At 33.6% G+C, this 25,816-nt stretch overlaps 2 protein-coding genes across 6 annotated transcripts in view; both read right to left on the bottom strand.

The window, feature by feature from the left end:
- Nucleotides 1-1,413, bottom strand: part of robo1 (roundabout 1) — a 170,445-nt gene extending 169,032 nt beyond the window's left edge. For 3 of the 5 annotated variants that reach the window (XM_070647015.1, XM_070647018.1, XM_070647017.1), the window contains exon 1: nucleotides 1,172-1,411. The gene's annotated coding sequence lies outside the window, so the exon portion shown is untranslated. Of the gene's footprint in view, nucleotides 1-1,171 lie in introns of all 5 variants that reach the window. The other 2 variants (XM_070647020.1, XM_070647019.1) reach the window with 2 other exon arrangements.
- Nucleotides 1,414-8,568: 7,155 nt separating this feature from the next.
- On the bottom strand, nucleotides 8,569-12,074 carry LOC139095620 (alpha-N-acetylgalactosaminidase-like). Its single transcript, XM_070647008.1, has 5 exons — nucleotides 11,525-12,074; nucleotides 9,992-10,110; nucleotides 9,764-9,890; nucleotides 9,481-9,704; nucleotides 8,569-9,412 (listed from the first exon to the last, which is right to left on the bottom strand). Exons 1-5 carry the CDS (start codon nucleotides 11,600-11,602, stop codon nucleotides 8,707-8,709), a joined length of 1,254 nt encoding a protein of 417 aa, XP_070503109.1. The 5' UTR covers nucleotides 11,603-12,074; the 3' UTR covers nucleotides 8,569-8,706.
- Between the last annotated feature and the right edge of the window lie 13,742 nt (nucleotides 12,075-25,816).

Raw genomic sequence — 25,816 nt, 5'->3', positions numbered from 1 at the left:
TTTGTATGAAGATTATAATCTTTAATAATCTTTGTATGGAGATTATAATCTTTTCCATACAAATCCTTTTAAAGATTATAATCTTCAACTTTAATGTCATATTAAGTTTTTAACTATTACGAAAGTGTAATTTACATTAAACTATCGAAAAAAGCAGAATTTTGCCTTAGTATTCATATCTAGGATGAAAACCTATTCGGAAAAGTCGAATTTTACTTCAGTATTCTTATTTGGGATGGAAAACCTTAGAAAAACCCATCAAAAATGCCAAATTTTGTCTTGATTTCCTTATTTAGAGTGAAAAACTCCTGAATAAAATTGAATTTGGCCTCAGTTTTCTAATTTAGGATGGAAAACTCCTCAGTAAAGCCGGATTAGGACTCAGTTTTCTTATTTGAGCTTAAAAACTCATCAGTAAAACCGAATTTGGCCTCAGTTTTCTCATTTAGGATGAAAAACTCCTCAGTAAAGCCGAATTTGGCCTCAGTTTTCTTATTTGGGATGAAAAACCTATAAAAAACCTATTAAAAATGCCAAATTATGCCTCGGTTTTCTTATTTAGAGTGAAAAATTCTTCAGAAAAGCCGAATTTGGCCTCGGTTTTCTAATTCGAGGTGAAAAACTCGACGAATTTTGGGTTGGTTTCCTTATTTAGAGTGGAAAACTCCTCAGTGAAGCCAAATTGGAGTGTAAAACCACACAGAAAAGCCATATTTCTCTTAAGTTTGCTTAAACAAGGCAGAAAAACCCTCGAAAATGTCAATTTTGGCTTGAATTTTCTTTAACCTAGGATGAAATATTCCTAAAAATAAAATTATTCACTTCCATTTTGATTGCAATTGAGTGAAAAACTAGTTTGAAACTTGATGCACAATGCACAGTTAACGAAAAGCGCAGAAAATAATTAATTTCTCATTAAATGTTAATTTTCCTTATAGTTACAACTAAATTCATTGTATTAGAAGATTATAATCTTCTATATGAAGATTATTTTCAAGATTATAATCTTTCTATGAAGATTATTTAAAGATTATAATCTTTGTATGAAGATTATTTGAGATTATAATCTTTGTATGAAGATTATTTGGGATTATAATCTTTGTATGGAAGATTATAATCTTGAAAATCATTTTGTATGAAGATTATAATCTGCGGGAGCCTTGTATTTCACCTTTTTTTATGTTTGGCTTTCTTATCAGATATCAAATATGCTTTGATTTATTTATTTTCTCTCTCTTTTTTCAACAATATGAACACTATTATGAATGATGGGTGTATAAATATCAACAGAGGGATATCTGGTTATTGATATAATATCTATTCGTTGTGTTATTTAGCACTACCCACTTATTTATAGATATTTTTTTTTTTTTGCTTTAATTAAAGGTGATTTTTTTAAAATCTTGTTGGAATTTTTTTGATTTTGTGGAAATTTAAATTTCTTTTTTGTGCTGGATTTTTGGATGATTTACAAATATTTTTATAAAATGTTAAAATTCTCGCACTTTTTAACCTTTTTCTCAAGCACTTATTATAAATTTTGTAAATTATCTCACTTTAAATGTTCGTAAATTTCTTATCAAAAATTGCAATGTTTTCAATTTTGAAAAAAATTCTTTCGTCGTTTCGAGTTCGTAATGATTTTAGATTAACTTTCGAAATTTGTTTTTGTTTTTGAAATTCATTAATTTTTCACTAGATTTGTGCGAATTTCAATTATTTATTTGAAAATTAAATTCTTTTTGAAATTTTTGCAATTCTTTTTAATTCATGAATTTATCCAAATTTGTTAACAATCCATCAATATTTTGTTTATTAAATTCTTTTAAATTTGCAACTTTTATTGATTTTCAAATTTGATCACTTTTTAATATTTTTCAAAATTTTCAATTTGTTTAAAATTTTTAAAATTTTCTTGAATTTTAAATTCTCTTGAATTTCAAACTTTCTTTGATTTTCAAATTTTCTTGACTTTTTTAAATTCTATTGATTTTAAAAATTTTGTTTTGTTTTGTTTTTAAAAGTCAATATTTTGCAGCAGTTTTGAATTTCTTCGAATTTTTTGACTTTTCTTGAATTTTAAAATTTCAATATTTTGCAATTCTGTTGAATTTTTTTAAATTCTTTCAATTTTTAAAATTTGTTTCAGTTTTTAAAAATCAATATTTTTTAATTCGTTTGAATTTTTTTTAAATTTTCTCAATTTTAAAAATTTTTTTAGAATGTCACAATTTTGCAATTTTTTTTTCTATAAATTCACTTCATTTCCAATTCAACATTGCAACTGAATTTTTCGAGTCGATTTAATTCAGTCAGTTTTCAAACATAAATCCTCAAAAACTGAATATTCAAATTTAGCATAAATATTGTGATCTGAATTGCAAATTTTCATGCAGCTCTGATTTAACTCTTGCAGATTTTTGTTGCAAATTCAATTTTTTTTTGATATTTTGCAAAATTTAAAGTTTGCAAAAATTTTTGAATTAAATTTTAAAATTCTTTTACTTCACGTCCATATTAATTTAATTTAATCCAATTGAGGCTGTCATAAACATAAAATTCATCATTCACACATCTGCCTTGTGCTAATTTTTCTATATCCAACTCAATCTATTCCTTCAGGAAGTAATTTGAGAAATTTTTTTATCAATAAATATCCAAAATAATTTTCACTGACACTTCCATAAACTGTCATAAACTCACACACGGTACACAAAAAAATGATACAGCATAAAATGATTTATGTCAGTAATAATCCGTTCGGTATCAAGTAATTAATCACTTCTTCCTTAAATTTTTTTTTTTGGAACCTAACAAAAAAAAATAATATTTTCTTTCTCTTTTCTATATTCTCATTTATATTGTGCGATTAAACCGAATTTGTGTCTATCTTCGTACACGTATAGACAACCGTACACGACGCAATTCAAATCTGAACTGAAAAGGCAAGGATGGAAACTTCTTGAAACGATATGAAAATTTCATTTTCAACTGTTTCAAATTTTTATGTTGCATTGGAACATTGGAATTGTCATGGAATGTTGAATTGGAAGTGACGAGCACATGCTATGGTAAATGTTGAATGTTTTGTTTACAAAAAATATGAAGGAACAGTTTCCCATATGCCGAATATAGACATTGATCTTGAAAAAAAATAAATAAATAAGTATAGCGGATTGAAGCATGGAATGGAAGTGAATAAAACATGCATTTATAGACATAGACATGCATTATTATTTCCTTTACGTGCTGATGATTAATAAATTCTTTTTTTTTTGCTGTTTTATAATCGTAGATTTATTTTTTATTTTTTATATTCATACATAGCTGTTCCTCTATAATATGATTTTCTCGTGCTTTTAGTTAATTCTGTCTCAACAGCAAAAATGGCAAGTTGCATCAATATTGACTTAAGCCATGCAGTCCTCAATTGATGTTGCATTTGCTTTAACGGCATTACATTCGTCAGCTACAAACAAAAAATGCAGAAGTTCATTTAGAAATAGTTTTAAAAAACTTTAATAAAGTGTCATTTCCAACTTACTGTTCTTCCACTTATCAGCAGGACAGTTCTAGGATTGAGGTAGAAGAGAACAAAAAAAATTAATTGTAAAAGTTTTGTTTTGACATCTAAAATCGACTTATTTTAACTTACTCTTGCTGCATAACCACCCAAGCATCCAGTAATGGCAATACCCATAAAGCCACAATGTTTTCCATCTTTACCGTCTTTTGGTGGTTTATCGTGTTTTGGCTTCATGTCCTTGAATTTCTCCATCTTTTCGTTGACTGGAAAATATTCAAGTTTTTTGATTAAATTTCTTGCAATTTTGTGACTTTTTTGGGAAGGTTAATGGACAGGCTGAGCAGAGTGAGATGACCCCCAATCAGGGGCGTATCTTGAGGGACCATTGGGGGCACGGGCCCCAATCTGAAAATTATCTGGCTATGCCTCCTGCCGCCAATAGCACGAGCTGGTTAATCGACCAAAAATCTGACACCAGGCGGGAGTGACGCTGCCATGAACTTGAATTTAAATTGAATCCAGCATCAAGTCAAAGTCACACTGGCTTAGAGTCGAACTAGTCGGATTAGCCAACTTATGATAATTGGAGACTTAACTCTAGATGATCTTCAAACTGATCCCATGTATATATAACCCATTAGGTCTTTTAATGCAGTCTGTGATGCAGTATATCTTCTATAGCATTATATATATCCTTGTCCTAACCGAACAGCACAGTGCAGTCGACTAACAGGCCAAGAGCATGCTTTCCTGTTAGTCTGTGACCTGTCACAGAACAGACATTTGTGTCACTCTTTTTGTGAGGACATGGGTTCATATCTCACAAAAAAGGCTGATTTATGAATTATTTCATAGGTAACTTTCGGAAATTACTTAACACTCACGCTTAGATTGGAAGGGAGAAAAGGACATCCGAGTAGACAACGTGACATAAATCTAATTATTTACTAGATCAACGGTCAACTAATGAAGAATTTTATAGAGCATTCAGTGTCCTGAGTTAGCCTCTATGGTAACATCATCCATGATACAAAAATACCACTACAGTACCAAAAGCGGTCTCTTGTCTGTTAGGTACTGTCGGCAACTTATGAGGGTGCCCTGACGGCTGCATGACTGCTGATATCAACCCATCATTACAGCAAAAAGCTTGAATTTACCAACATCAAGCAGTTCTACCCCAACTCCCCCTAATAAGTCATACTTACATGTCTTTTCACAGAACTCAAGAGCCTGACTTCCAACTTCCTCAAAACCAGCTGCTTCATCTTTGTGTGCTTCACTGTATTCCTTAATCTTGTCCCATTTGACTTCCTTGCCTTCAATGAATCCTTTGGATTTGAACTCACAGTCAATGAAGCACATGAAAGCCTTTCCTTGTTCTTTCTTCTCCTTGGTTTCAATTCCAGTTAAATGTTCAGTTTTGCATTCTGATTCTTCATCTTTTTCCATTGGTTTTGGGAATTCACAGCATTTTCTTAAAGCTTCAGTCTGCATATGACATTCCTTCATTTTCTTATGCTTTTCCTTGAACTTTTCGTCATGTTCACCACCACCGGGATGGGCAATGACAACAGCCACACAAATTGTTACCAAAAATAATTGAAATGCTTTCATGATTTTAGTTCTATTGGACTGTCAACTAACTGTTGTGATTTGTTACTGAATTTTTCAATTAAACGTGCTTGATTTTTATACTCAAAATGTACATCAAGATAAAGTTTTGTGCAGCTTAAACAAACAACACAGAATCACACAAGTGCATACATCACCTGCACTAATATTTCATTGTCATGAATTACTTTTCATTTCGTGTGAATTTTTTTATTTTTTTCGGTGCTTTTTTTTTCAGCAATAATCATCTCTCATGCATCTCATCCCCACATACACAAAAAAATCATTAGAACTTTTCTGAAAACATGAATTTAATTTTTTAGCCAGAGTCATCGTTATTCTGTGCAAATTAATCTTTGATAACTGTTTTTTTGTACTAACAAATGGACATGCAAGTACGTGTGCATGTAATGGACGTTAATTTAACTGGTAAAACGTGTTGTTTGTTACAATGTGAGATTACGTCAAGTGCAACAGATTAGAAGTATGATGATTCAATTTTTTGATGACTGATGTAAGATGATGCTGTAGAGTGGCTCCATGTTGACTTTATGGATGTTTGTTGTGAAGATGTTGAAGACTTTTGTTTGATTTTATGAAATTTGGATCCTTTCTTTATTATATCCAGCATTGAAAACATGTAAACAATTTTCTTTGCTCCATTTGATGATGCTTGACGTTCTTGAAGCTCTTAGTACCTAACAAACCCAAAATACCGTCCATCATAGTCCATCATAGCACTGCAATTAGCAACATCAGATGACTAAACTGTTGCAAAGCTAAAATATTAATTTAGCATCCATTAAAAGTCTAGATTTATCAGCAAATTTCATTGAAATTAATTATTACGGCATTTTTGATAATTAACAGCAGTTAAGTGATCGTGAAAAATTCTAATTGTATTTTAAATGACCTAAAATTTGATAATTTTCTTGAATTTTCTCATTCGATATGAATTAGTTTCCACAAAACATTTAATTAATTTGCACAGTTTTGATAGTTATAAACGAAGATCTATTTGTTGATCTGACTGGAAAAGTAGAATTTTGAATAATGGACCTGTGAAGTGAAATTTGGACCTACGTCCAATGATTTCGACTACATGGCAAAATGCCATATGTAAATGACTCATTTCCTGTATTCTTCTTATTTCTGAACTCCTAATGGTAAACTGTAAGTGATGAAGTCTGAAGTTGATGAAATCTAGGATAACGAATCATACGAAACCTAAGTGGTATAATTCGATGAACAGCAATTTTCGTCATAAAAACTCCTTGAAATCATCCGTCAAGTAATCGTCGGGACAATTTACATTTTATCGTTATTACAGCGACATAATGGTGCCATAGTGAATACGTAGTGCTGTTTAGGAAGGTAAATTAGCTATTATGAGAGGTAGGCTTTTGTAGCCGAGTGGTTAGACCACAGGCCGGATACCCGCATCACTAAAATAGAAGGGTTTAATTCTTGCAAGAAACTGATTTATGAATCGTTACATAGGGAACGTTAGGAAATTACCAAGAAATTTCATAACACATTGCAAAACCCTTAGATGGTGAAAGAGAACAGGGAATATGGATGTACACCCGAGTAGACAACCTGACATAATGTCCAGTTAATTACCAGACCAAAGGGTTGACAAATGATATATTTTATTGAGCCTACCGTGTTCTAAATTAGCCTCCATAGTAACATCATCCAAATTTCAGCAATCTAACAAAGTAATTTCCATAGTTGAAATTTAATAAAAATAATTACAATCAATATCATCAGATTTATATTCATTGCATAAATTAATATTCTCAATATAACAACATCAATAATAATCTACATAAATTCAATTTTTAATGATATTCATATCCAAACTTGTTGAAATAAATTTCAATAAATCGACAAAAATTTTCAAACTTTTCAACTTGCAAAAAATCACGTAATTTCCAAACAAATATTGATTTAGGTACCTAGAAATAAAATAATCGAAGTTAAATTTTCCATCCACAGACTATATGACTTAATAGACTTTAGCAGCACCATCCTCCTTTAAATCTAAGAAAAAACTTTGAATCCAACAAACTTTGTCATCATTCATTCCCACGGGACATGAAAATTATGCCACATATTTCATAAACAAAACCTCAATTGTCTGCTGCTGCAAAAAAAAATCATCTCTTCACTTATTTATGATGAAGTATAAACAATGAGGCCTGCATAGACACGTACGAAAGTTGTTTAATAATTCAATAACTTTATTTCAATTAAAATTTCATGAAGACTTTTTGAGAATCTAGGTCTTATTGAGGATGTTGTTGAGGAATTCATGATTCTTTTTTAGGGGAGGTATGTTGAGATTTTTGAGGTGGATTGAATGGGGTTATGAAGGTAAAATGAGGTTAATATGCAATTGCAGATGATTCTTTTGTTCAAAGGATGTTTTCTTGATATAAATTTGTAAAAAGATTACCATGAGTACTATGGTAGAGATTGACATAAGATATGAGGTACGGGGTAGAGATTTGAACAAGTCTACATCAAAATATTAGACTTAAAGTTGAGAAGAATTGAAATTTTCTTAGATATGTTAAGTGACACGAATACAATGGACATACAAAGACTAAAAGACGTAGGGACACAAGGATACAGAGACACAGAGACACATAGGCATAATGAAACCGAGACACAGTGACACAAAAACACAAAGACACAGGAACAATTACACTCAGAGACCCAAGGATACATAGACAAAACGACACAAAGACACAATGACACAAAGTTTACAGAGTCACATAGGACACATAGGACACATAGACACGAAGGACATGGATACAGCCGTCTAAAATTGGCATGCTTTGTTCATGTCAGGACAGTCATATTGCTGACACATGATTGCCATTGACGCAATGAGCAGCTCGGGTATCTCATGTATTCATAGCTATCCTATTGGCTCCTAAATGACGTCTAAGTGACTGTCATATAGCGTCCGAGTGACTGTCATATGGCGTCCTAGTAGCTTTCATATGGCGTCCTAATGGCTGTTATTTAGCATCCTAGTGGCTACTATATATTGGATGCTACATTCAAGTAGGTGCCATGTGGCGTCCAAGTGGGTGCTATATGACGTCCAAGTGGCAATTTTCATAAAACTGTCATGATAATTGTCACTTTGATGTCATGTGTCCGCAACCTGGCTACCACTAAGCCGCCACATGACTGCCATAAAAATCTTGTGCCAGTCGGCAAAAAGACAACCACAAGTTAAGAGCATTCCCACAAAACACCTCAATGTCAATCACATCCGACAATCCAATCACTATAACCCCCACCAGCACTCACAATCTTAAAAGTCTGTCCACATTACCTCATACAATAACAAAATAAGCATACAAAATCGTCCAACATCTGAAACAGAATATGAAAAACAACATCTGCAATTCATGCCAATGGCTATTATGTTCTAATTTACTTCTTATATATATCTGCAAAGACCTTACTTTTTTTCTATATATAAAATTATATTTAAATGATTTTAGTACCGGGAGGCATTTTTCAATTTTCAATCTATATGGAAATTACAACTCTCGATTATTCTCAATTGGAGTAAATTTATAGAAATTGGCACCAGTTGGATTAACTCGTTCCTCAATTGTATCATTTTCAATTATTTCAAATGTGCTACGCTTTGAATTGAACAAGTCTTTAACAATATATCCATTCTTATTTTTAAATCCAAGATCTTCCAATGTATATGGAAAGGCATATCCATGACCATCTGTTCGTCTTGATACGAAAGCAACAGCATAAGAATACTCATTTCCGATTCTTGGTAATACGGGACGTATCCAAACTTCAATTCCGTAGCCTTGCTTTACTTGTTTGCCTTGTATGCCGAGTGGATCTTGGTCTATTGCGATTATCTCACGATTTAATAAAAGCTCTTTAATTTCCGGCTTAATAGTCCGTAAATCTGTTGATAGAAGGAATGGTGCAGCAATAACAGCCCAAATAGCAAGTTGTGCTTTACTCTGCTCATAAGTAAGTCCAAAATTGCCGAGTAATAGAGTGTCAGGGTCATTCCAATGACCTGGACCAGCATGTGGTGAAACGCGATCAGCATGTTCGGCAAAATAATCAGCAATAAACAGCATTGACTCATACGAATCTTCAATGTCCTTCCAATTGCGCCATAAATTGCATGTCTTTTTCAGAACTTCATAGTCGGGTATCATTGTGGGCTTTCGATAATATTCAAAATATGCTGGCCATGAGCATGAATATCTGCATTGGAAATAAAATATATTTTATAGACATAATTTTTAATGAAATTTATCATCAATAAATATTACACAATAGGTCTGCCAGTGGCATTCATCAGTCTTCCAAACTCAATATATCCATCAACCATTTTTTCCGTATCGACATTACATCCATCCATCTTAATGAAGTCAATATTCCAATCAGCTAATGATTGTGCATCTGTTTCTAAAAAGTCAAGTGATCCTGGATAGCCGGCACATGTTTTGGTTCCATAATCGAGATATGTGCCAAATTTGAGACCTTTTGAGTGAACCTTGAGGATGGAAAAGAAGTTTTGATTAAAATATTCAACCTGTGCCTGACTCAACCTACATAATCTGATAAAAATTTAATTCCTCTTGGGAATCGCTGCTTATCGGCAACAATTTTGCCGTCTTCTCTCTCTAATTCCGACCAACAATCATCGATATTTACATATTCGTAACCAGCATCGAGATAACTGTAAAAATATATATATTATCCAGCAATTTCCTGATACATTAAGAGACTCATCATGCAAATATTTACCGTAAGGATTGCTAATTGAATATTTGTACTCACCCATCCTTCACCATTATATCGGCCATTTCCATAATTAGTCGCTCGCTAATGCATTCATCAGGATATTTATCACAATCTGTTATACAACGAAAACGTTCCCAACTCATCCAGCCCATTGGCTACAAAAGAAATGAGGAGAAAATTTATTTTCAATGTTCTTACATGCTGGCGTGATTCTTTGGTATTATTTTGTCAGAGTCTTTGATTGTTTTCAAGGTTTTTGGAGGAAATGGGCTTGATAGATTAAGTTTATGTTTTTTTGGCTAGGAATGTGCTTTATTATTGAAGCTTAATGGCTTCTGGATATTATTAAGTTGTTCTAAAAGGAGAAGTTTACTTCCTCAAGGTTTTTGATTATTTTATATGAACTAGTCTAATAATTTTAGGTGTACTAAAGCAGAGCTTTGAGAGTTCGGGCACTAAAATTCCAAAAAGATGACTAAACTGAAGCCTGAAGGACTGAAGTCCGGACGACTTCATAATAGAGGAACAGCACAACAAAGTTACACGGTATAGCTATGTTGCCCCGAACAACAAGATGCCGTCAATTTGAGTGTGCCCTAAAATGAAGCAAATGTAGCCGTTATGGTACCATCGAAGCTCCTATACGTCTTGACGTTAACATTGCAATCTAGTGGTTTCGAAGAATTTTCAAGGTCAATACCTAGACTGAGACTGAGACAGGGACTGAGACTGAGACTGAGACTGAGACTGAGACTGAGACTGAGACTGAGACTGAGACTGAGACTGAGACTGAGACTGAGACTGAGACCGAGACTGAGACTGAGACTGAGACTGAGACTGAGACTGAGACTGAGACTGAGACTGAGACTGAGACTGAGACTGAGACTGAGACTGAGACTGAGACTGAGACTGAGACTGAGACTGAGACTGAGACTGAGACTGAGACTGAGACTGAGACTGAGACTGAGACTGAGACTGAGACTGAGACTGGACTGGGATCAAAATCAAGACTGTAAGATCTTGGTAGCGAGAACCTATAGTAGCAGTGCCACAGTGCCATTGTAGCGACAATCTTCAGAACCCTCGTTGTGCTCCTCGGACAACGTACAACAAGATTGTTACTTTTCAAAGATAAAGCTTGAAAACTCAACAGCGTTGACTAGTTGTAGTTACCCTTAAAATTGACATTATATGTATCCCGAATAGCACAAGTTAGCTTACCGAATCAAAATATGGCACCTGGCCGAGGTGACTCTGACTTGCCAAATTCGGTGCCAGATTCAATTTGTGCTGTTCGAGTATAATCTCAATTTGAACCCCTAAATCAGCAATAATTCAAATTCCATCACAAATTTATCAACAGATTACAAAAAATTCTGACAAAATTCATCCTCAAGGCCTTATCACCGCATCGTTGTCGTAATCAAGAAGAGCGAAATTTTTCAATTGAATCAATTTATTTACTCTATCTCCTTTATGTTGTCTGTGAAATTACTTAATTGATTACAACCCAAATAATGGCGGCGAGCAATTAAGGTAGGAACGCGCATCAACAATTGAATTACTTACCGGTGTTTTTGCCAAGCCATTATCCAATGCTTGTACGATTGAAATATAGATACAGAAAATTATTATGATGCTTTTCATGGCTGTTTTTTCACTTTATTCTCTCTTCTCTTTTGATTCTCTCGATTCTCGTAGGTTGTTGACGTGTGTGCAATGCTTGTGGCGTCCTAATATAAAGTTTAAATGAATTTCCTTAATGTACACTTATTTATGGCTGTTGAATTCTTTAGAATTATCAAGAATTGAAGCACTTAACAGCAGGGAATTGTTTAATAAGTCAGTCGTTGGCACCTTTGAAGAATAAAATTGATAAAATCACAGCACTTGAGTCTTTTTATACACTACTAAGTAAATCCACTTGCTTAAAATTCAAATAATTAATTATCTAGTTAATTTAATCGAAATTTCGTAATAATCTCGATTTTGCAATAAGTTGTAAATGTCAAAACTGTTGTGAGAGGTCTTTGAACATCGTCTGACCATCAGCAAAACACAGCAACAACTGGTTTGTAAACATAAGGTAAATCACTGAGTGGAATCTCTCTCACATATATAAATGTTATTTTGTTGAGTATTGAAGACTGTATGTTGTTGTTTTAAGAATAAGGTAGAAGAGATGGGAGTGTGGGTTGAGTTGTTAGAGCGCATTTTTTGATGCTTTGTACTTAACTAGACTGATACGTAGTGCTGATTCATAGGCGGTTGCCGAGAATTTCTAGCAAATTAACAAGACCTCCGCCTATATTAGGGGAAGGCTTCAAAGTTTGTCTCGAAAAGCACAAATCGGGTAATTGGTCCAAAATCCGACAAGAGTCAAGCGTGAACTTAGCATATTGCCGGATTAAAATCGAATCAAGCGACACGACAGAGTCACGTCAGCTTGCAGTCAGATTTTCGATTGATTTACCAATTTTTGCTATTCAAGTGCACTGATCAGTTCCAGTTCAATATAATTATACTTATTCTTACAGCGTTTAATACATTGGGAATTGAACTTAGTCATTGTTGAAAAATTGGAACTTTAGTCATTGACCACCTAGTTCCGGATTTGAGTTATTCTAATTTTCTAGCTTATTATTTGATACTTTACATCAGCGTTGCCCAAACTGCGTGACGCGGCACATCAGTTTGTCACCGAAATTGTTTGGAATTGCCATAAATGATCGTATGCAGTACGCGATTTGGGTCATGGCACACCCCATGATGTACCAAAAAATGTATGGACATCACTACTTAAAATTCAAGTCGACTTCGATTCTGATATAAAGACACAAACACAAACTCAATTTCTAAAATTCCAAACCTAATTTCTCCGAAATATTCAGTCAATCTACAAAAAACAAACAACACATTGTAAAACATGTGCTAAAAAAAATTCAACACAAATTCAAATTTGAGTATCAACCTTACCAAGATAATTACCATGCCATTTAAAATTTTATTTTAGAGTAAAAAACACTCAAAAAATTGAGAGCGAAAAAAAGTCAACAACACAAAAAAAAAACTAATACACGACAGAGCATGTTGAACATCCAACAAGCAACAATAACTCTCGTTAATGCTTATCAATTAATGACTTTGTAATAAAATACAATATTTTTACGGACATTATTATTATATGCTCAAAAAATATATAATATAATATAAAATCATGCAATTATAGTAAATTGAGCATCATTATGTTGTGGAACATTAAAATTTTTTGGCAATTTAAACTGAACTATGCCATTTAACAATGTCAAATAACAACAATAATGATTATGGCAATTATGAATGTAAATTAATTATATGATATGAAATTCGAGAGGAATCGTTGATGAACATTTTTGAATTATTCATTAAATGATATTTAATTTATTTTTTGGAGAGTCTTGCTGATTTTAATTAATTGGGTTGTAACCTGCGATGATGTTTGACTGTGATAATGGATGGAGTTTAAATTTGATTACTTTAAATGCAGAGATTAGATGTCTGGTAGAGTATTTCATGGATTCTCTAGTTCATTCGAGTCAGATTTGTTTTACAAGGTCTGAGTTCGACATAGATGTGAATCAGATTCTTAATGCCAAACCCCCGTGACATACATTTTTCCCATTCCCCCGTCAATCTCGAAATTAATTTTTGCCATGAATCAATCACAAGTTACCTCAATCTGCAATGTGTTTGACTGCTATTGCTATAATTTATTGTTCAGAATTGCAGTATTAAGTCACTTCAGCTAATTTCAGTGCTTGATCTCAAGAATTGTTATCTATCTCCTTATTATACTGATTATTAAAATCAAAATTCATTAAAATTCACTTCTAAAACGTTCAAAATCAAACTCAATGCTTACTTTTCTAAAAATTCCAAAAATTCCTTAAAAAATCTCTTTTCAATGCTTTAAAGAGTAAGTCTGCTTATCATTAACATTCCAACTAAATTCATACACAATACAAAATCAAATGTATGTTAAAGTCTCTCTCAAAAATCACAAAAAAAATATTCTCAAATTTAATCCCATTTCACCAAAATCATAATCAAAACAAAAGTCAGTCATAACCGCATACGAAAATTATCCATGAATAAATTAAATCATTTAATTTAATGATTATGAGGATTTTATGCTGAACGTAAATAAATAAAAAATAGCATTGAATATTTGAATTAAATTTCTCTATTTTATTCTTTGTTCCTGAATGTTATGGTATATTGATAGCTAGAAAGGGGGAGAGACTATAAAATTGTGACTGAGGTTCAATGAACCCCAAATTTTATATCCTTTTATAATATAAATTCAATAACTTCTAGTTCCATTTTGAGGAGGTTTAAAATTTCATTTCATTTTTAGCGTATTTTTTGAAGAATAGATGATTGACTGTCTGACTGCCTTACTGTCTGAATGAATAATTTGCTGACTGGCTGACTTGCTGACTTGCTGACTTGCTGACTGGAAGACTGACTAATCTGGCTGACTTGGCTGACCTAGCTGGCTAACTGGCAGACTGATTGATTGGTTGACTGACTGGCTTACTGGCTGACAGAGTAATTGGCTAACTGGCTGATAGACTGACTGGCTAACTGGCTGGCTGAGTGAATGGCTGCCTAGCTAACTGGCTGACTGGTTAACTGACTAATTGTCTGATTGGCTGATTGACTGACTGCCTGAATGGTTGACTTTCTAATCGGCTGGCTGGGTGATGCGTAAGATCTCATCAACCTGACATCCCAAAGAACTGGCATTTGAAGCATTAGCTCTGTCTCTTTAAGTTACTCGCTTATCACATGATCTGATAACTTAAAACTATCTCAAAATGCTTTAATTAATGACTTTTATATAAATTTATCAATTTATTTGCAAAATCTTTCTAAAACTTCCCCTCGTCAAAATTTTAAATTTTTTCTGATCGTTAAATTTCAAAAAAAAATTGACCGTTAATTTTTCAATTTTTTTTTAATTCATTCAAATGCTGAAAATGCGTTTAAAACCCTCAATCAAGGACAACAAGGCTATTCAACATATTTTGTGTATATCATCAAAAATGAAATTCCTCGCCTAACTTCCCCTAAATATATTGACGAATACTAAAAACTTGAATCATTTTATACAGACTGATGAGTGCCGCAAGAATAGAGAAATAAAATTGAAATTTTTTTGTGTCTTTATATTTTCCCCGCAGAAAAAACAAACAGAAACATCAAATGAATAATTCATTAAAGTTAAACGAGCATGTCTTTATAGTTAATGTACATAAGCCATATCCTTTGAAATATAAAGGGGTAAGTAAGCTATGCCGATCAATCATAGATGTTAAACAATTATTTATCAATTTATTGTGCCAATATTCAATCTCTAATTTACTTCTTTGCCTTATTAAAGCTATATCTCATCGTGTGGTGAATAATTAACGTAAATCCTATAATTGCTATATGCCTTGCGGTCTTTGTAAACAATTCATAACAGAGGGTGCGAATGAAACGCATTACGTCTCAATTTTTTAGGATTATTTCTTTGCCATATACTTAATCATCTCTATCTGATTCTGTATCGACTCGACTGCTGCTGCTGATGCTAGTTTTCCTTTGCTTATGTTTTACAATGCCAATACAGTAGTAGGGGTGGCTAGAGACACACTTCATCCTATACAATATTGCAACATAGGAGGAAATAAAGTAACAAGCAACCCCTCATTTTATTTACTGAAAGGATTTTCAAGAATTTATTATTTTTGGGTTGTTTTGACAACGTAAAACAAATTTTTTTCGAATGAATAGAGACACAAAACAGCACAGCACTGAATATTGTGCATTGAGTGTGGGTTGGAATATCCCACATCCACTTCATGACCCCCTCATACCGTGTCTGTTTTTATAGTGACATTGTGAAAATTGGAAAAAAGTCTTTTCATTCCTGCCTACCTATATAAATACCTAACTCTCTATTGAAATCGATTGCATAAAAACAGCAGTTGCTTATCGCTGTTAGTTCATTTGTTACAAATAATAATAGAGCAGTTGGATTTGTAGATATGTTCATTAGAATTACAAAGGGAAATGAAAATTTTTGTCGCCTTTTAAACATTGGACGTTGGGTGAACTTGAGGCGCATTTTTGGAAGTTTTGGTGATTAAGTTGGGATTTTCGTCATTGTGGCTTCATGATGTAGACTTGCGGGAATAGAATTTTGGTATCGAGGCTAGTTTCAAGGGTTGCTCAAGTCTAATTCATACATTCAAGACAATTTCTTGTTGATTCAAGTCGAATTCATATCTACAAGTTGTCTTCAAATTGACTCATGACGAATTCGTGTCTGCAAGTTGACTTCAGGTTGACTCAGGTCGAATTCATGTCTGCAAGTCAGTTTCCAATTGATTCAAGTCAAATTCATGCCTGCAAGTCGAACTTGAGTTGACTCAAGTTGAATTCATGTCTGCAAGTCGACTTCAAATTGACTCAAGTCGAACTCATGTCTTTAAGACGAGTTTAAGTTTACTCAAAGTATATTCATGTCTGCAAGTCGACCTCAAGTTGACTCATGTTGAATTCATATCTTCAAGTCTACTTGAATTGATTCAAATTGAATTCATGTCTGCAAATTGACTCAAGTTTATGCCTGCAAATCGACTTGACATTGACTCAAGCTGACTTCGAGATCTGCTGGGAATGTAAATTCTGCACCAGATTATTGAATCAAAGAGTTCAACGACCACCCCAAATTTAAACCAATTCATCTGATTATGAATAAATGTTTCAGCTTTACAAAATTGATATTCTAATCATAGAAAACCATGAAAATTCAACAAAAACAAATTTCAGTAATGAAATTCACCCAGCACAAAATAAAAAGTTCACAAATTTACATAAATAGGAAGACAAACAGCATCGCAAAACTACTCAATATTCGCCCTATCAAACTAGCAAAACATCAACAAAACCAGTAAGTTTTAATCTAAAATTGAATGCTGCCTTTTGGCTTAATCCATAAAAAATTAAATCTTGTGTTGGGGAGGTGTGTATATCCATTCAAGCATCTTCAAAGTTGCATTGTTAATACAAATATAATGAAATGTTTTTACAGTACATAACAGCCAGTACAGACAGAAGATAGAGTGTGATATGATATCACTTTACTTTTTTTTTGCTTTTGTTATGTAAATGAGACTGTTTTTGGGGATGCGGGCAAAAAATGAAATCATTTATTATGCCCTGGCATTTAGTTGATACTGCTGCTGTTGTTAATATTCTCGATTTTTTTCTGGTAGTTTAGGCAACCAGGGGTATAATGAATCGGGAATATATTTTCATACTGTTGAAACAAAAAAACAAGCAAAAAGGGAACTGTTGCCGTCAAACGACGCATGTGCGTTACTGATAGCATTTACCCGGAAAATGAGGAAATTTCCTTCCTTTTGAGCTACAACAACACAACTTCGTTGAGGTGAAATAAATGTTCAGAATAATAAAATTCTTTGCACATTTTCTGTGTTTATTCGAAGAATTGAAACAAGGGGTGATAGATATATACTTTTTTTTTATTTTCCATTTTCTCGCTTTCCCCTTGAACTTCTATTTTTATTTTATTACCTCAGTTTTTTTTTTTGCTTCCTGATCTTCCCATTCCAAAAAAAATAAAATTATTGGAGTTGTGGATTGAAATTTGAAAATATTTTTTTGCCACTCATACCTCAGCTTCTAACCCCCCAATAAAAAAAAGGTTGCTTATAGAAACCAGAGGTGGATTGTGATGGGTTTGTTTGGAATGGGAATCCTGGAATGGCTTTTTCAAGATTTATGATTGGAATTGAAGTAGTTATAGGGATAGTATAATATTTATATATGACAAATTGTCATATAGTTGAACAGCTCTTGATAGCTCAGTGGTTGCAGCATGCAACCAAAAGTCGTCGAGTGTATGTTCGAGTCCCACTCGGAATTCGTTATTCAGAATTGTCCTTTGTCTGTTATATTGGCAGAATTGGATTTGATTTCTGAATGTCAGTAACATGATTTATGTAGTACAAGGATTGGATATACAGAATAGCTACTTGAATCCTAATTTGGAAGGCACAATACGTCGCAATAACTGAAAATCTTGGAATGAAGCTATACAGTAGAAAGAGACAGTATTGCGCTTGGTATTGCAAATTGGCTAGTGGAAACCAGCTTCAGGCGACTCTTGTGCGAGATCATGGATCACAATTGATCTGTACGGCCAGCGAAGTAAATAAGAAACCAGATAATCTGGCCTCAGGTTGTCTTGACTCTGGCCTGAGAGTGAATTCCATCGAATATTGTCTGTCGCTATAGTCAACACTGGCTTGGTACTATATTTTAGTCCAGTTTATCACCATTTGCTTTCCGGAATCATACACCAAACTAGTCGAAGATTTCATAAAATATAGCTTTATATGTACAGCTATTCCCTAAAAGCCAAATGTGCGCATCAGCCTCGTTTGACAACAAGGTTCAGTTCACAAACTCATTATGTTTCCGTATGGAGTGATAATGGCTTTTTGAGGTTAGGAACTATCAATAAGAACTTACTTTAAACTTGGGTTCGGTCAAGAACCGTAGGATTGCTTTTTGTGCATTTCGGCTGAACCTTTTTCATAGTTTGCATAAGGTTGCATGCCATAACAAGCAAAGAAAATGCTTTTACGTACCGTAGTGGTTTTTTATACCAAAAAACATACTTTTTGCCTGTTAAGGATGCTTGCTGTTTGGAACGAGCACTTTAAACCCAAAAAGTTCTAAAATTTCCTTTAGATTCGTTATTAAGCACAAGTAGAGTTAAAGAATCATTAAAATAATTAAAGTCAAATTTGATTTACCTCCAAAACTCTCAACTCTGCACCCAAACTACGATTAAAAAGTTTATAAATTTTAAAACGAAAGAAAAAACTTTTTATTGCAAAAATTCTTTTTCCTGCTGCTGCTGCTTGACTTTAAAGTCAATTCTTTTGGAAATAATTTAACAGCAAAAAAAACGAATAAAAATAAAAAGTCACAGCTAAGAAAATAGAAAAATGAACCAAAAAAGAAAAGGAAAATCATTGAAAGATGTCCAAATATAAATTTTTATTGCCAACTTCCAAGTTTTTTTCTCTTTTTTTTTTATATCCTGAGCAATTATAGCAGCACAGCAGTGAAAAAAAATTGTATAACTGTGTTTCGGATAGGAAAAAAAGGAATTCTTATTATGCTTGTGATTTCTACGTTGCGATAAAGGAAAATGTCCTTAAAGTTAATTTTGGAAGAAACGAGAGCAGTTAAACCTCAGTCAAGTCTCAAATTTCATTCAGTTTTTCTTTAGCTTAATGACTATTTGAACTGTAACTTGAGCTTGTTGGTTCGTTGAATGACATTCTTTACTCCTGCTTATTTGGATATTATTTTTATGGTTATTGTCGTCTATTTTTAAAGTTTTCTGTGACTACCCAACCTCCTTTGGGAATTGTGTACTGTTGCATTATCGCTTTAATAGCTTTAATTATTAATTTGATTACTTTTTAGATTTAAACTTTAATTAGCCTTAAGGTAGTTAGAAGCAGGTGCGTTTCCAGAGAAGATGAAGGTTGAGAATCAAACCCCTTCCCAATCTCCCTCCTCTTCACCTTTTTGGGAACAATTTTTTAATTTTCTTTGGATTTTCATGAAAAAATTCGCAAAACTCCTCAAAATTTTTGCGATTTATACAAGAATACAAGCATGAATTTATGGACATGAGGAAGCTACGGAGTCGTTATTCTTTGAGGTCCTACTCAACTTGAATTTTGTATAAAATCGAGACTTCTTCAAACTTTAGCATAGAACTGTAGAATAAGATTAAAAATTAAAGAGATTGTTAAGCACAAAACTTGGTCTATTTTGCTTGAATCAAGGCTCTTCAATATCTAGACCTTCCTTGTCATATCGATAACAAAGAATCAGTCATGAAGTAAGCCTAACAATCTATTAAATAATGCTGGACTTCTCTTCAGAGATTTGACTTAAAAGGCACATGATCAATCAACAGTAGACTCAGAATTTATTCAAACTGATTCAAACTAGAAGACGGAGCCAGGAAGAAAGCATTTTATTGGTTGTTACCTATGGTTTGCCATATTTAGATGCGCAGGTCTGCATAGATGCAAAAAATCTGCAGGTTTGCACATCATGGCAAACCTGGCAAACCTTAATTCTACACAGGAGCATGGGCTACAATAATTAAGTAACTAATATGAATATTAACCCCTCTCAGCTTCATCCCCCAAACTTGAATTATACCTCACTTCCAAAAAAACCAGCTATGAACCATCAAATCTAAGCAATTTCTTCAAATGCTCTCCCATTAATGCAATTAAGATGCTTAATATCATTCTACACTGATAACATTAATTGCCATCCCTAAACAGCACCACCATTCAATTCCTAAGAATGTCAATAAATTAGCTGCAAACCTGAGGGCATTATTAAGGAAGTAAAATAAATAGACCGAAGCTGTATGTCCTCAAAAGCTATTATACCAGAAAGAAAATTTCCCTAATTAAAGACTGACAATTTTTGCGTCAAAAACACTTGATACATTATTAATGCTCTGTTTATCTACAATTTAATCCCCAACCAAAGACAATTCTCCAGTAAAACATTTACGAGACGGAATTGCCTGCTGAAAAATTCATTCAACCATCAAAAAAAAATTATTTTTTTGCATTGCACACACAAATACACGACACTCAGTAATTACCGACCGCATCGCGTACTAAAATTTTCAACCGGAAGGAATTTCACTTCCCCCATCCAGGTAGGGAAGGAAGTAGTACGCAAAAAAAATTGTCGCAGCAGCACAGACTGTCTACGCCAAAAATTCATACATAATTAATAGCTAATGATGTCTGACTTTTTATATTCCACTTCAGGGCTCTACCCACTGCCAAAATGCTGAAGGCTCAACGTTTCTTAATTTAATAATATAATTAGTTGTTTATATTTGAACACAAATTATGTTTTTCTATTTTCTGCAAAGCCATGCTTCCTTTCCACCCTCAAAAAATAAACATTTTTTTCAATTAATTCTCGTTCCTCATCGTCATCGTCAACTGTAAGAAGATTTACTTCTTTACTACACGATAATACCTCTCGTCGTGCACCTTTCCCCTTTTTCTGTGCTGTTTGAAGGAACATTTTGCTGTTTTGCGATAGGATTACAAAGTTTTTACCGTTGAACGTGGTAGTCACGCAAATATGAGTTTGGAGGTGTTCGTGGATGATGTATGTTGGGATTTGGACTTTATTAAGACGTAATAAAGTGAGAGACTTAATAGTAGTGGAATGGCGTCAGTGGCGTAAATGGTAGGGTGTTGGTCATACGTGCCAAAGGTCCTGGGTTCAATCCCAGGTCATGTCTAATTTTAGGAGTTCTCTTTTCATTTCATCGTTCTAGTTACGAAGCTTGGTTTGTGTGTTGGGTGCAGTGGTGCAGTTTTGAGGTATCTGGCACATAATGTGTCTTTACTGCTAGGTATGCAAGGATATACCAGTATTTGATGATGAATTTATGCACACGAATTTTGCGCTACTAAGGATGCATAAGATGCACCCGTGTCCTTATAATGTGCAAACCTTGAAAATGGTTCGGATCCTACTATAAACTGTAGGTCTAAAAGGTGTGGTGCAACAGATTGTTAATGGCAGTGCATCTAACTCATAAAGTTGGGTCCTTAAAGCGTTGTATATATAATTATGACTATTATGACTGTCATGATTCAGTTCAAGCTCCAGTGGACAATAAATGGAGTAACCAGGAATTTTCTACTTGAGTTCCTAGACAGATCCTTCAATAAAGTACCTTACAGCGCTGTACAAAGGATTAACAATCACCATCTGACGTCGCATACGAATGAACCCCCAAAAGTATAGTATAAATGAATGAATAATGATAATGGGGAACATTCTTTCCTTTACAACACAATAATTTTTATGTGTGTTGCCTGCCTGCCTTCCTCTCTCTCCCCCAACATGTCTTATTGCGAATTTTAACAGCTGACTCAAGATAATTTTGTCCATACATGTATGAATCTCCGTAGATTACCAATGTTTATTTTTTTTACTTCTTCTTGCTCTTCCGTCCATTATAATCTGTTGTAATGCAATTTTCTTCTCCCTACACATATCACATCCACTTCGTAGTCCAAAAGTTTGTATGTTCTTCGTTTTATGTCTATTTGACTCATGAGAATATGCGATGTCCGGAAACTTTTTATTATTTCGATTGAATTAAGTTAAAGATTTTCTTATTTCATATCGGTCGTTTCCAATTTTCTTCATTCATTACTGTTGCTGTTTTTGTCATGTTCTAGTCTACACTTCCTTTCCCTTTTTTCTTAATTTTACTCCCTTAATGTTTTTACGCTTTGCTATATCTTGGATAGATCAGCTAAAGAAAGGATAAAATTATGGAATGAAGAAAGTTCTTTTTTTGATGAGCGCGGTTTCTCTAGCTGGAATGGCAGCTACAAATTGCATCTAAGTCACACCACATAGCTACACAGCACAAGTCACATTACATAGCTACGAAACACAAGTCTTACCCAAGTCACACTACATAGCTACACAACACAGGTTTCACCCAAGTCACACCACATAGCTACACAAGACAGGTCTTACTCAAGTAACACCACACAACTGCGCAACACAGGTATCACAACATAGCAACACAACACAGGTCTCACCCGAGTCACATCATGAAACTACACAACACATGTCTCACTCAAGTCACATCACATAGCTACGCAACACAGGTGTCAAACAAGTCACACAACATAGCAACGCAACATGCCTTCAAAATATTCAATCTATTCAAAGCCTTACCGCTAACCTCACCCAAACTTGCCAAAAAAAGAATATTTTTCCTCGTGTTTTTCACCATTTCCCTTCTCAATCGAATGTCCTTAAGCTTAAAAACACACACACGACAAGAACGAGAGTAAAAAAAATTAAAGAGGAAAATAAACCAACAAGAAGAAGCACCAAAAAGACTGTTGAGAGGATGGAAAAATGTGTCCAACTTAATTTGTTGTCAGAAGGAGAAAAATAAGCGAAGACGAAGAAGGCACGGAAAAAAATGTTGCACAGGAGATGGAGAGAATGTAATCTTCACACATCGACATCGAAGTAATAGGAAGAAAAATTCGTAAGTCAATAACATTATTTCCTCGCACTTTTGACGAAATTACTTGCTGATGTAGAGACTATTTGATACTTTTAATAAGTAAGTCAGTTGTTGGAGCTTGGGGAGTCGTTTGGATGTTTTGGATATGTTTTGGGTATGTCTGGGGTCGTCTTCTTGAGTATGCTATCCGGAATGAGCAAAAATACGTTAGATCTAGTCATTAACTGGACATTAACTTGCACTCAACTAGTTATAATAGTTTTTGTCCTTAATAAATTGGTAAATAAGGTCAAAAGCTCATGAAATTGATACAACAGCTCCTAAACGGCACAAAATAGACATAACAATCCATGTAGAATCAATAGAGAGCCATACGGCTGACTTGAAGCCTTAAGTCACTCAAAAACCCTCAAACAATGATAAGGCACCCAATGTGTCTGGATAAACTCTTTTTTCTTTGATGTTAAACTTCCGTCCTCCGTACCAAATCTCAACCTTTCCCTCAACACTGTCCAAAATGTGTAATAAGACAACACTGTAATAAGTGAACAGTTCCTATATTGTCTAGCACACACAAAAAAAAATCAATATATCCTTCCATCCGAGTCAGCATGCCCAAATTTGCTACTTTTAAACATTTATCGTCATTAACAGCATGTTGACAATAAAAATTCAATGCGTACACGTGACAATGTTAATGCAACACAATTTGAGATAGTCAATTACACAACATCTAAATTTTCACTGCCAATTCATCCCTTTCATAAACATTTTACAAGTTATTAGAGCATAATATTAGCAGGAAACTTTGTTGTACCCTCAAGATGTCAAAGCCAATGTTATAAAAAATTTTGTAATTTATGATTTTCAGCTTCAGTTTCCGTTTTTTTTTTTTTATTTTCTCTCAATTTCGTTCACAGACGATATGCTTCAAATGTGTGTGTACGGTGACTATATATAATAAGTATTTCTATTTGCCGAATAAAAAGGGCAAAATTCTGTGAAAGGAGAGAAAAAAAGTCAAAATTTATTACCATTAATCATATTCCATTCCTTAAATTGCTTTTCAAAATTGTGTATATATCCTGACTTCTTTTTTTTTTTTTTTTTTGAGAAAAAGTTTTCTTTTCAATTCATCGTCATTATGGATTCGAAGAAATTTTTTGGCCCCTTGGTGTGATTTTGAGAGGGAAATTTAAGGATGTATTGATGGGCATTTGAAATGTTCATGACTAAGTAATATTGTTGAGGCAGATTCGGACCATACTGACTCCATGGTGATAATTGTTGGCCTTGTATCATTCAATGTTGGTGATAATGCTTTAATATTCAGAATTAGAGATAGAAGCAGTTGTTGATGTGATGTACATGTGATATGTGGCTCACATACGTACTCACTTAGGAACTAGGTAGTAATTCTAGGAACTAGATCCTAAGAGTCCTTAATTTCCCGAACTGGCAGAAGGTTTTGAAGGATAGGTCTGTCTAGGGATTTCAATACCGGACCAAAATCTCAATCCCGGGATTACGGTATTGGGAAATTCTCAATCCCGGGATCCCGGGATCCCGGGATCAATACTGATATTGTAATTTACTCAAAATCCGGTATCAAATTATGCTCAAAATGGTTTAAAACAACTGAAACTAACTAAATTTGAATTAAATTGAGGTTTAATTGCCATTTAAAAATGAATTTAATTCAAAAACTGACTTCTTTAGCTCTACTTTAAATAAGTTTAAAGTTCATATTGATTCATATGTAAAGACAGATTTCAGGCTTTCATATTTGGGGTTAATTCCGACTAGGATTTTCAACACCGATATTAAAATCTTCCAATATCGGTATTGAATATCAATATTTCATACATATCAGTTATGCTTTCAAAACATTAATCCCGACAAATTTTAACGTCTCTAATGATACGAATTGAAAAATTAATGTTAATCAGTTGAGAAATAACTAATCTAATGAAAACGACGATGATTTGAGCTTGGACTGGCATCCGTCTTGTACCAGTCTTGAATAAGTGCAACAAGATATTGTAAAATAAATTGTGAATAACGATTTTTAATCGTTTTTTAGTCAAAATTTTCAATTTTTAATGAAAAAGTAGAGCTAAACTTTTTCTTTGCAAAAAAATTCAATTTTAAATTTGAACATTGAATGAAAAAAATTGAAAATCTTAAGAATTTCTCAATACCGTAATACCGGAATACCGAAATTTCAATCCCGGGATTTCGGTATTGGAAAACTGAGCCGAATCCCGGGATCCCGGTATTCGGGATCCCGGGATTGAAAACCCTAGGTCTGTCTTAAGACATTATCGATGCGCGGCAATGGGTCCTCGTGCGCCTCAGCCAAGAAAGTAAATAAGCAAGTTAAGTAATTCACTCGGAGAACCTTTTCTGTAATGAACTTAAAGTCTATCGAAAGATGCCATATAAATTACTAACTTGCATGCTGATCTTTTAAAAAAATTGTAATTCATGACGTTGTGTGTATGAATTGCAAGAGAACGCTTCTGTGACTGTGCCTTTAGTCACTACATATAGCTCACTATCTTTCTGGCTAGCCATCGATCCACTGTAAAAAATCGCCCTACAAGCTCAAGAAAAAAATAACGAATGGTTTATTATGCTATTGCCTATCGCATTAATATAATAGA

This window comes from Chironomus tepperi, unplaced genomic scaffold (assembly GCF_022539635.2).
Source record: "Chironomus tepperi strain 1889 unplaced genomic scaffold, CSIRO-AGI_Ctep_v1 contig_369, whole genome shotgun sequence".
NCBI classification, from domain to species: domain Eukaryota; kingdom Metazoa; phylum Arthropoda; class Insecta; order Diptera; family Chironomidae; genus Chironomus; species Chironomus tepperi.
This window is presented reverse-complemented; position numbering and strand designations above follow the sequence as displayed.